General features: G+C 42.6%; 3 protein-coding genes across 3 annotated transcripts in view; 1 reads left to right on the top strand and 2 right to left on the bottom strand.

Moving 5' to 3' along the window:
* Positions 1–2,646, bottom strand: part of LOC136496372 (protein FLOWERING LOCUS T-like) — a 4,108-nt gene extending 1,462 nt beyond the window's left edge. Inside the window, exon 1 of the mRNA XM_066492033.1 lies at positions 382–2,646. Coding sequence (XP_066348130.1) covers positions 382–573 — 192 coding nt within the window. The 5' untranslated portion in view covers positions 574–2,646. The remainder of the gene's footprint in view (positions 1–381) is intronic.
* A 1,920-nt stretch (positions 2,647–4,566) lies between these two features.
* LOC136496371 (pentatricopeptide repeat-containing protein At1g06710, mitochondrial-like) lies at positions 4,567–9,301 on the bottom strand. The gene is made up of 2 exons (XM_066492032.1): positions 6,195–9,301; positions 4,567–5,550 (listed from the first exon to the last, which is right to left on the bottom strand). Exons 1-2 carry the CDS (start codon positions 9,060–9,062, stop codon positions 5,509–5,511), a joined length of 2,910 nt encoding a protein of 969 aa, XP_066348129.1. The 5' UTR covers positions 9,063–9,301; the 3' UTR covers positions 4,567–5,508.
* Positions 9,302–9,325: 24 nt separating this feature from the next.
* On the top strand, positions 9,326–12,465 carry LOC136496373 (uncharacterized). Its single transcript, XM_066492034.1, has 2 exons — positions 9,326–9,628; positions 11,237–12,465. The coding sequence occupies exon 2, from the start codon at positions 11,250–11,252 to the stop codon at positions 11,715–11,717; it is 468 nt and encodes a 155-aa protein (XP_066348131.1). The 5' UTR covers positions 9,326–9,628; positions 11,237–11,249; the 3' UTR covers positions 11,718–12,465.
* The last annotated feature ends 213 nt before the right edge of the window (positions 12,466–12,678 follow it).

The following is a 12,678-nucleotide window of genomic DNA, read 5'->3' as shown; positions in this document are numbered from 1 at the left end:
CCTGTACTTATTGAGGACATAACTTTGATTCCAGTCAGCACCATGTACAAGATGCAGCATGTGCCGATGCTATCAAACATATGGATGGTACATGAAATAAAATGGAAGTGCAGAGGTCCTTTTCAATCCATAAAGAAGAGGTTGTACAACTTATGGAAAGTTGAGATTCTTTGTTTTCATTGCTATGTGGGCACTGAAAACAACTAAAGGTGATGAACTCCAAAAGCAGGTGTTACAAATAAGAGATCGTGTACTTAGTTTTATAAAAAGAGATCTTGTGCAGTTACGCATATGATTTTTTTTATTGACCCTAATACCTTGTATTCACTTTAACTAAACTTAATACTGCTCAATGTAGTAATGAACTAGTTATGGACTTACCAGAGTGTAAAGGTCCCTCATTTCGCGCCCAGAAATTTCAACCCTTGGTTCATTTGCTACTTGTGATGGCTTGAGCTCAGATCCATTGGTCAGTTCCTTGTTGTTATACAGAACCTTAAGTGAGGCTGTTTTAATAAATGGGTCCAAAATGTCACCTACTACATGTCCTACTACTAGTGGATCCCTTGACATGGTTAGTCAAGAATGCTAATTTGGAGGTTGTGAGTAAAAAATAGGCTGCGTTCTAGAGTCTTTCTACAGGCCTGCGCTCTAGAGAACAAAGAAGCTGTTTTGGCCTCAAATATGAACTTGGGTGCACTGATGGGTGCAGGTACGTGTCCTATTTATACTTGCAACCTGAAGTGCTGAAGGCATTCATGATATCAGGAGTCGTGTGCTCTAGATGCCTTAGAATCTCAACTTTAAGATATATAGGCCCGTCCACTATCTGGGCTTACAAAAAATAGGAGTCTCCATGGTAATTCCACATTGATGAATAAAATCTGATGACTACACTAATTTATTCCCTATATCTGTAACCCTGGACATGATATGTTCCTCGTGAAAAGTGGGTTGCCTTTTGACTTGTCTATCAGGTTGACACCTCATCTTCTTTCCTTGCAGCATGAACATTCCCTCACTCTTTCGTTAATAAAAGTTCTACTAGGCAAATGGGGAAAGTGAGCCTGAATTCCCTAGCACTTGCTCTTCTAATACGTCTTTGAGTTGTACAGGCTAGAACTTACATGCCTGGGAAAAGGCTACTTACCTGGTGGGGAGGCTGTTTAACCTCCTCACAGCAGGTGCTCACTTCCACTTTCAGTGAATGCAGGAACTCCTGGCCATCATTTTACTAGAGCGTACAAAGTAAAGATACCACTCTAGTGTTACTGTAATGAAGATTGCCTTCTCATTACAAATGGTGGAAGGTGGAACTTGGAAGAAGTTCCTCAAGTGAAACATTATCTGCTGGGAATATTAGACTTCAACGATAAAAAGTGGTAAGAGATTTTCTTGATACTTGTTCATTGTCTCCTCCCAAAATAATAATTTCTTTCTTCACTTGGTACTGCTTTTACTAAGATAGATGCTTGGGAAGCAAATTAGTGGTACAGCTGTGTGGCTTATTTCAGTGCAAGCCGACATCTAGAACTCAGAATCAAGTCTTGTTCATCCTCCGAAGATTATAAAATAGCACTGCTGTTTAGATAATGATGATAAGGTGGTATATTGTGTTTTTGTCTTTATACTACTATTCTGGTATGTCTATTCATATCTGTGCAAATCTTTCTATCTAAACATATCACTCTGTAGCTGTTTCTGTCCTTATTACTGCCATATGAATTATGGGAAAATCTGTATGTGATTTAAAGATGGAAGCTCTGTTTTTAGTTGTCAGAAAATTTGAAATCAAATGCAGTTTGCTTATCTGTATGCATGATGGATGAACCTGGCAATACCATGTAATAAATAGAGCTGCTTAATCCCTCTTTTGTGTCAATTATAATTTATATATAGTCATCCGAACAATATGGACAATATACCTTTTATTACTGTCATAATGTACTATCTCTAGAGTGGGCAACTGTCCTGACTGGACCCCTACAACACACGGGAAGATTCACTTGGACCGTCTCTGATGCTCCTATGCGGCAGCCCCTCAAGAGTTTGGTAATGCCAATTGTGACGTAGAAGTTATGACAGCATATGGTGCTAGTAAGTTTTGTACGCAAGTTCATCGTACTCCGTACATCCCTCCTAGTTTGTCTGACGGAATATGACCTCTTGAGGGTCAGCGCTTAGTGTAGTTTCTGAATTCTGATCTAATAACACTCCCAGAGGCGCATTGGCTCTTTGGCATCTCTGTTCGGGCTATCCTTCCGTCTTTCTGGTAGAATATGATTTGTGAAATACAAATGCCCTAATCTTTCTGTCATAGCAAGAATATGTCTGCGGACTTGATGGGATTGAGATAAAATAGGGGGCGGAAAGCGGGGGGAGATAGATAAGGCTTACTACATTTGTTCTTGCATAATCAGTAGGGGGTCCATGGAATCCCATTTTATTCCTGTGACTTACACCGTGTCAAAACCGCCTCCCTTCTGATGCTGTGTTCCCACTTGCACTTGCAGAATACAGGAAGAAGCTCTCTTTCGGAGTGTGGCTGAAAGGCCTCTAAGCTGAAGAAGCTCGCTTTGGGAGCGTGGCTGAAAGATCTCATCTGATCAAACGAAGGTTGACATTGGGGGCTTCTTCTGCCTTTCGGAGAAGAGAGAGATCCAGGGCACTAGGGCAGGAAAGGCACAGAGCCCTGTTACGTGGAGGAAGTGAATCGTCAGATTGGGCGAATCGACGGGGCCGAACTGTCGCTGGCATGATAATCTTGACCGGAGAACAAGTGAGGCAAGTGCCCGTTCACGTGGGAGCATCCCATTCGTCGCGTGACGGATGGGACTTGCAGGAACAGGGGTCCTCACGGGTCGCCGTCGCCGGAGACGGGCACCTCTTTTGGGGGGGGGGGGGGGGGGGGGGGGGGGGGGCACGTCTCGCTCTCGCGTCTTGGTACCCCCAAATCCAAATCCCAGAAGAAGACGGCGCGTGCCATGGAATGGAAAGGTTCCCGGAGCGGCGGAGTCATCCGCCCACATTTGCACGATCTTACCAAAAGGCAACAATCATGCGTTCTTAATAAAACGATGACGCCAAAGTATTCTTATTAAAGCAAAGCCTTAGTGATTTTAACAACAAGGCAACAATCATGCAATCTTAATAAAACGATGATGCCAAAGTGTTCTTATTAAAGCAAAACCTTAGTGTACACTTAAACGCGGGCCTCATGTTCAGGTTTAGGAGGCAGAATAGCATAGATGCACTGAACAAAAGTGCCCAGCAATTTGTCCGTGATTCGTCACTAAAACAATAACAAGCAGTCTGATACTCAGCATTGGGGCCAACAAAGATTAGTCATCACTTGCAAATTTCAACGTCATTAAAAAAAGTACCCACAAAGCGCACAAATTTTTTACGTGTCCAAACTCCAAAGGTAACTCATGGGACTGTCTCAGAAAAAGAAAAAGATTTCACAAATTGAGCAATAATCTAGTTCTTGAGATCTCAGATTCACAATCAATAAATCAACACATCTGCCTCATGACCAACTTTTTTTAACTGTTTTCCAGCCAACCCTGTGACCTTTGCAGTCTGCTTCAGAACCCTCAGATCTAGTCGAAAGAACTGCGAATCTTTGCAACGTAGCGCTCGTTATCTGTTATTACAAAACAGCTTACCAGAGTGCATCACTGGCATGGAGCAGCATACCTGGGTCTGTTTTCTTTTTCTCCTCTCTATAAAAGAACCATTCAGTGTCATGACATCAGCAAAATATACGATGCTCATTGGAAATCTCAAGACTCCAAAAAAAAAACACAGGTATCAGAAGACCGCGGGATATGGAGGCTCATAAACAAGGAATGTAAAAGCACTACTACTGACATCATTTACGAATTCAATCAAAGGCCAGTACCCTGGCCACACAAAGCAATGAAGAGCCATGCATTCCTTAGTAAGTAGTAGCTGACATCACTTACCAAATCAATCAAAGGGCAGTACCCTGGCTACAAAATGCAATGCAGAGTCATGCATTCCGTAGTATCTTTTCAGTCACCGCTGCAAATTTAAAGCAAAAGGTTAATATGTTCTACACAAAAGTAATGTTTTCTTTCTGGAAAAGCATAAGGAATCATTTCCCTATGCTTTCATCATAATACATAACATAATAGATGCAGATGAACCAGAAAACTCATTTGGCCCAGTATTAAATACAAGCCATGCAAGGATGCAACACTTTCAAATATCAGTGCAGCATAAAACGATGAAGTTCTCTATGCGTGTATAGTTGTGTGAAGCACTGTGGCAGCATCTAGTAAACATGGTATATTCAAATGCATGTAGCATATGTGAGCAAACAAATACAAGACCTTGGCATTTGACCGATGGTAATCTGATCTGGGCCTTCGACGTGATGCTTCCTGGCATACAGCACGATTACTCACCAGTCACCAGTTAACCTCTACACCAGGCATATTGACACAACACCAAAGCAATCCAAATATCCAATTCAGAATATGTTTAACTAAAATAGTAACATGGAAAGAACTGTAGTTCCAAAGCTAATTAAGGGCTTGACAAAACCACCGCGAGGGTATTATCTCCACATAAATGGAATAAAGAAATAGGAACAAAAGCTAGAGATTTGAAACACACTGTGAATCAATAAGCACTCAATTAATTAACACTTGCAAAGTAAAACAAGGTCAAAATTTGATGATCCAACAGCAATGGATGAAATGTTTTGCTCTGATAGAATATCACTAGATATTAACAGTTTATAACTTGAATTATTACATTTGTACAGTGAACTGTAGTACATTTCTGTGATTACATCGCATCTTTATTGCTCTATTATGAGAGCAAAAATACTGGAAGGAGCTAGAAGGATGAATCACTGAACTGATGAATAGAGAATTGTGAACTTCAGGAAGTTTTCTTTCACCGCATATTTCACCCTTGTGTCTAACCATCAGTAACTCATATACAGAGGTTATTCTTGATAGACATTGAGATGATCCTTTGTCCATCTGAAGGTAAACCAGCTAGTCCTAAATATAGAAAAGGGAAACTGACAATGTAAAATGGTGTGCAGCACTGAAGGAGATAATTTGATAATCCATATTTTATAAGAGCACAAATATGATGATAATCAGCTAACAGCATAATAGATTGTCTACCATTATGAACTAGAGCTATGCTTACATGAGTGCAGCTATCCTTCAGCACCCAGAAAGGTCATATATGAACATATACAGTTTTAATCATCCCATAGTGCTGTCTTCCCAAGCCATCAATGAGTTGCACAAAAGCACATTCTAATCCTTAATCTCCTGGATCACCACATCATACTGTAATCTTCCAGTAAGATGTCAGAAATGAATGACTCCCTAGAGGGATGTTTGGAACAGGAAATCATTCAAATAAGTTTAATTTGATTTGAACCAAATCACCCCAATAAAAATAAGCTCTTAGGGGACAATGCTTTCATTTGGAGTAACCATGTAAGAAAACAAAGCTCTACCCTCCATCAAAAGAGTTGTTGCTCTGCCAGTTCACACCCTGGTCCAATACCCGATATTAGTAATTCTCCAGAGAGAGTATGATACAGCAGCATGAAAATTAAAACGAAAGATTAGGGCACAACTTAGTGCAGCTAGAAGTGTGATGAGGCAATCAATGCCAAATTGCGCAACCTGCTCAAAATTACACTTTTACTATTTAGGTTGGAGAAATGGAGATACAGCATGGAAAAGATGAGATGAACACTGCTGCACTAGAACTAATACAGTTGTGCCAAAATATGCTGCATCATCAGGCATGCCACTACCACACTTATGGAAAGCTATTTAAGCAAGTCATATTAATAAATGAATCAAGTATAATTTGCTAGTGTGAGGCACCATCATGCAAAGCAAGGTTTCAAACCAAAACTTATCAATAATTGTTTGGTTGAATATGATAAAGGCATATTGAATGAATGTTTGGTTGGTGCATGCTTGGCATCCTACTTGGCAAAAGCTTGACAGCCATGTAAACTTGCCGTTATGAGACCTACTGGAAGGTGTGATTAGACAGAACCAGACAGTCTGGGGGCCAAAATCAACCAATAGACGACAATAAAAATGTTCAGGGGGGTTAATGTGATATTTGCCTAAATAAGGAGATATATTTAGTTGGAGCAGTTATGTGACAAGTGGACTGACCTCATCACATATGCTGTAACACAACTGCAGGGCTTCATTCCACTTATTTACTTTGATTAGCCCCTTTATGAGGCAAATAAAGACACTTAATTCTGGCACAACACCTTTCCTTGTTATTTCACTGTATAATTCAAATGCCTTTTCAAGCTGAGATGCCAAACAAAGTGCCTGGATCAATGAAGTGTATGTATCCTTGCTGGTTATGTTTAGTGATGATGAGACTTCCATCATCTCTTTGTGTAAATCCAAGGCTTTCTCCAGTCTGCCAGCCTTGGAGAAATTATCAATGAGCAACCCATAAACAGGACCTATTGGCACCGTGCCATGTGATTCCAGCTCCTCCAACAATCCAAGAGAAGCAATGAACTTCTTGCTAAAACCTTGAACTACACTGCAGTATCCTTGCAAATGTTTTGGCCAGTAAGTCTGCTTCATTTCACTTAGCAGTGAATGTGCCTCATCCAAAAGACCAGCAGCACAGCAATGGTTTATCAGAACTCTGTAGGTAACATAATTAGGGGCACACCCTTGTGTGCTCATTTGTGTAAAAAGCTGAAGACTCAAATCAACTTTACCAGATTTTCCCAATCCATCTATTAGAGAAGTGTAAGTCACAACATTTGGGTTGCAACCCTTCTTTTCCATCATTGACAGCAGCTTTAAGGCCTTTTGACATTCACCTATTTTGCATAGTCCATCAATCATAGCTGTGTAAGTGACGACATTAGGAGTGCAAGAACTCTCCACCATTTGAGAGAGAACTTTCATGGCTAGATCAAGCCTTCTGTCCTTAAACATCGCATCAATTAAGGAGGTGTATGTATGCACCGTAGGCAAGTAGCCACACTTAGACATCCTCAAAAATACCTCCTGAGCATTGTCAATCTTTCCAACTTTGCAAAAGCCATCAATCAAGGCATCATATATAATGTGATTTGGCTCGCACCCATTCGATAACATAGCATCTAGCAATTCTCGAGCATCAACCACCTTGTGTGCCTTACACAGACCATCTATGAGTGCACCATATGTGACAACATTTGGAGCAATGGAGTCTGTGTGCTCGCCTTCAAAGTAAAAATCAGATCCTACATTGTCAGAAGTTCCTATCAATTTGGTGTAGACTTCACAAGCCTTTTGGCTTTCACCTGCCTTACAGAGGCCATCAATTAGTGCGCTGTAGGTAATGGTATTGGGAGGACAGCCAGCATCAATCATTCTGTTAAAAATGTCACTAGCCTGAGGTAGCTGCTTTGCTTTCAGGTAAGCATGAAGCAATGCAGTGTATGTTACTACATTTGGGGAGCAGCCAATACTCCTCATTTCGTCAAACCAGCTCCGCGCCTGTTCAATAAGACCAGCCTTACAAAAGCTATCAATCAAAATTGTGTATGTATAAACATCAGGATTAACACCGACACTCTTCATCTCTTGGAACAAAAGGAAAGCCTTTTCTACTTTCATAGCCTCACATAAAAAGGTAATCACCTTAGAGTATGTGCTCGTGTCGGGTACAAAACCTTTTCTCATCATCACCTTAATGATCTGAAATGCCATATCAAATTTCCCCATACCACAAAGGCATCGAGCAAAATTTGCAGTGTTCACCTTATTAAGAACGCAACTAGAAGTCAGCATCTCCTCATAAACTTTTTCCGCCAAAGCCAACAAGTCAGGGCTTGGCAATTCTTCTCCACCACATATGCTTCCAATAAAAATGTTGTATACGACATAGCCGGGAGGGCAACCACAATCAGCCATCCTCTTTAAAAGTTTATACGCATATGGATAATCCCTGGCATTGCAATAACTATGCACAAGAGAATTAAACAAGGAGGGGTTTGGATTGCAACCCTCCTTCATCATCATGTTGATTATCCTCTTGCACCAGCCAAGCTGCTTCTTTTTCAAAAATCCAGTGAGAAGTGTTCTATATGTGACCACATTGGGGATGCATGAGTTGCATCGCATCCTATGAAGGAATGAAATGGCCTCATTAAAAAGGGAGGCCTCCATCAGTCCACTGATCATCTGGGTGCACAACACCGTGTCAAGTTTGAAATCCTCCCTCTCTATCATGACAAGTGCGTCAGACCATCGCCCCTTGTTACACAGCGCCTGTGCAAAGCACCCAACTGTGAACTTATCCATGCAGAACCCCGACTCTGACATCTCCTTCTGCACACGAAAACCCATGTCCATCTGCCCCGCGGTTGCAAGCACCTGGACCAGAGCATTATAGGTCGCACCTGACGGCCTGTACCCAAAATCCTTGAGTCTCCCGAGCTCCTCCAGCGCCTTGTCCCACGCTCCATGGCGGCAGCATTTCCGTACAATCACATTGAGCAATCTGCCGAGCACCTCACGGTCATCCTCCCCAATCTCCCTCAGCAGCCTCTCGGTGGTCCTAGCACGGTCATCAAAATGCAATACCTCCGCCAGCGCGTTGTAGCAGGCGCCGGTGTGGCTGTACCCCACCTGCCGCTCGGCCCAGAGGAAGAACCTGACACAGAGCTCCGGGGTGCGCACCGACCGGAGCACCGCCACAACCACAGCGTCGTTCAGGAAGTCCCGGTGCCGACGCAGGAACCGCTCCGCCTCGCCGTCGAAGTCGGCGGCGTAGGCTCGGATCGCCTTGGATATAAGGACGGCCTCCGGCGGCGGGAGGGCCGCGGCGTGGAGGGCAGCGGTGGGCTCCTGAAGAAAGGCGAAGTCCTTGGATGAGAGACGGGATCCGCGCTGCGGCTCGGGGGCTTCCACGAGACCAAGCAGTTGGTCGTCGGGGTCGGCGGCGTGGGAGGAGGAAGAGCAGGCACGCCGCAGAGAGGCGCGTAGGGCTGCCGTGGCCGCCGCGCGGCGGCTAATCATGGGGTGGAGGCGGTCCGATGAAGGGCTACGGAGGTGGGGGTGGAAAGGAGGGAGGAGGAGGAGAAGGAGGCGGCGGGAATTGAAGCACCGGCCATGGAGGTTTTGGGGCGCCGGAGCCCGGAGGTGGGGCCTAACGGCCTAAACCCTAGTGAAGGGCAGGGCATTTCGGTAAATAATAATTTTGGAAAGCAATTCTGTTTCTGCAAGTGGGCCTGGGCCCATCTGCAGAGGAACATGGAGTTGGAGAGTCCGTCTTCATGGTCCACCTGCTAGCAACAGCACACACCACACCGCCCTCATCCCTCTCCTCCGCCGCATCTCCTTTTCTCTCCCTCTGATTTCTCCGTTGATGGCCATGCAAAGCTATTGCCTATTGGTGAATTAATTCGCTGCTTCACTGGTTGTATAAACTCGTAATCTTGATCTGAGTGATGAATTAGCAAACTCCAATTTTTGGTCCCTGCCCCTTGGCGCCAGCTCTCACCGGCCAGATCTAGCAACGGGCAGGGACGGACCGCGGTCGGCAAGAGAAAAAGGTCTGCGGCAGAGCAGCAGAGGGCGTCTGGGTATTCCTCCCCTCTTCCTTTCCTTGATGTGCCTTTAAATTTGGCAATTAACTGATTAGGAATCTGAACATTTTGAATTAGACTATTGGACTAGACAAGCTGAATCATTCATTCATTTGTATGAAATATGTAGTTTTAAGGACTTCCAAAGTATGAGAAAAATTCATTTGGCTGGCACTCTAAATTTCTTTAGGTACTATGTAATGTTCAGCCATGTAAGAGTGTTTGATGGATTGACTTGAACGCTCTATTGCAATTGGCATAATTTCGAACTTACGAAATATTGAACTGTTACAGTTGGTACAGTGACTATGTTATTGATAACAGGAAAACTTGTGTGCTTCCATCCATAGATTGTGCATAGCTGTGCATATTTTCTGGATCTGCTCCCATGTCCCACTTGAATTCCGCCTTTAATTCTTCCCTTGTGGAATCATTTTGCTTATATGGATGAAACTATGAGGTTTCTCAAAGTTAACGTGCTTGCTCAAACTCTGAAGCACCTAATAATTTGAAGACAATAAGGGTATTTGGTGTGTGAATTTTGTCCAACTTTAACCCTTTAGTCCCAAAGTGATGGAAATGGTATTGTTCGAAATTAAATTGGAAGATGTTGTGGTATTTAGAGGAACTGAGGCAAAGTTTTGGCAACTCAATGATATTCTTCCTTATTTCCTACATTTTTCTTTGATTATATATTTATATTACTTAGTGGTATGGTCAGAAGCTGGAGATTTGGCCTTCAAGGTCACTTTTTTGTAAATCCTTTAAGCTTGTTCTGTTTTCTACCTTAGATGGTGCATTCCTGTTATTGTCTTCCAGATCTTTGTGAATCATGATGGTGTGTAGTCAGAGTAAGCTTGTGTTGACTGACTAAAGTACTGCACTATAAAGAGAAACTAAAGGATAAATAAGTACATTATGCGTATAATTGCATGATGTGAACCACTATATACTTCTGTTGACTAACAATATGTTGTTTTTAATTATTCTTGTTGTGCGCTAGAATTTAGGAATTTCCAGCTACCTAATGCATACACCCCTTTAGTGCAAGCATTTTCAACTATTAGAGATGGCTTAATAGAGTGATATTTAGTAGTACCATCAAGCGCACTGCATATCTAAATCATTGGAGCAATAGACAGCCTAAAATAGGATTTGTACCTTTCTTCTCTGTATATGCGTGAAAGGGCTTGTAGCCTAGTGGTTACAAAGGTTTAGTAGCACCTCCAGATCCTAGGTTCAACTCCCTGTGGTAGCGAATTTAGTCTGGTTAAAATAATCCTCTTATCAGCAAAGATGGGGTTCAGGGATTTTCTCAGCCAGCAAGATTGGGTTCTTTTATCTTAAAAGCATTGCCTAGGTGGACGATCATGCCCCCAGCTGGTCGAGGTTTTTTCTCTGAATATGCTGCTGGTAATACGGCCAGTCATTAATTCATTATAGTCCTATTATTACTTGTGCATACCATCTTTTTTGTACTCTGCATAATTTATTTCCTTTTTGACTTGTATTCTGGATTTTTTTTAATTTTACTATATATGCACAATGACAATGTCATTTCTTATGGCTGCTAGTTTGATAGAGAAAATATTTCTGTCATTGCAGCGCAAATATCTCGATGTCAGGTGTTTCAAATTCTATTGCCGCTGGTCTTCCTAGCTATGGGCTATATGCAGAGACAAGGTTTCCCTCACAGAGCTATGGGAACTTCGCACAGAAATCCTCTTACAAGTATCTCAGAATCCGTGCAGTGCAGGGAAATGATGGGCGTCGAAGGCTGGTTGACATAATCCGAATCATTCCAGAACTCTCAAGGGACTATTTTAGAAGCCGGTCGCGGCGAGCTCTTTTTGGTGGCATCTCGCTGCTTGGCGGCTTTTACGTTGCACAGACAATCTCACTCTCTTTCGGTGCATTGGGTGTGAATGATGTTCTAGCGGCAGTTGTTTGTGTCCTGCTGACTGAGTATGTGACAAAGTTCTATTACAGCCGGCCTAAGGTTACCTTCCCTATTGCTCTCCTCAACAACTTCAAGATGGGTTTCACATATGGCCTGTTTATTGACGCCTTCAAGCTTGCTAGCTGAACTGCACTATGTCCTGCTTGGCTGTTTCTTTGTACGCTTCTTGATCACCACAAACATGACTGTATACATACAGTCATTCTTTTTTTTTAAAGTAATACATACAGTCATTCTTGTATGTGAAGATTGAACCCAGTTGTTTTATAGTCTTGGGATAGCTGGATCAGAGGATACATAACCTTTTAGATTACATGGAATTCATCTCTGCTGTGCAAATTTGCGAACTTCAGGTTAATCCAAGCTAATTCTGTACTGAACGGCAGTAAAGTTGCTACTTGGGTTACTGGCTGCTGTTACTGTTGCCAAATTTATAAAGTTCTTCAGTAACATCAGTGTGCCTTGATTGCTAGCAGCGATGCGACGAACTTGAGAAATTGCAGTGATGCTGTATCAAAACGTGTTTGAATGTTTGGTCTGTGCACAGCTTTAGGTGGTTTCTTGGCACCATGCTGTTTTCTGATTGTTTTGGCTGTTTTTCTGAATCTCTAATGGCTGGCTGTGCACTGAGAAGAGTTGTGTTCCAAGTTGGTTATACAGACCAGCCTGGACTAAAATACTGGAATGGATAATCTAATTAGAAAGTTAATTCATGTATTCCCGACATGTATTGTTCATTGGGTGCTACTGCTACACAATATTACATTACTGTAGTATTATTACTGATGTATGGAGTACAGATATAATGGAAAAGCTACCAGGCCCAAGTATACTGAACTGGCAATGGGAATGGATGCTATTTTATGTTTGAAAATTGCACTCACTGAGTTATGATGTTCTGCTTTGGGACGCGATGTGAATAGTCATGGTCTTTACATGCTGATTTTTTTTTGGGGGGGGGGGGGGGGGGGGGGCGCTTCTCCTTGCACAAGTATCGTTTTCAGCTCAAAATTTGCATGCTAGCTACATTTTATACACGTTTAAAGGCGCATGCAACCATGTGTTGGTGATTCAGTGACGCCGTGTC

This window comes from Miscanthus floridulus, chromosome 12, assembly GCF_019320115.1.
Source record: "Miscanthus floridulus cultivar M001 chromosome 12, ASM1932011v1, whole genome shotgun sequence".
NCBI lineage: Eukaryota > Viridiplantae > Streptophyta > Magnoliopsida > Poales > Poaceae > Miscanthus > Miscanthus floridulus.
This window is presented reverse-complemented; position numbering and strand designations above follow the sequence as displayed.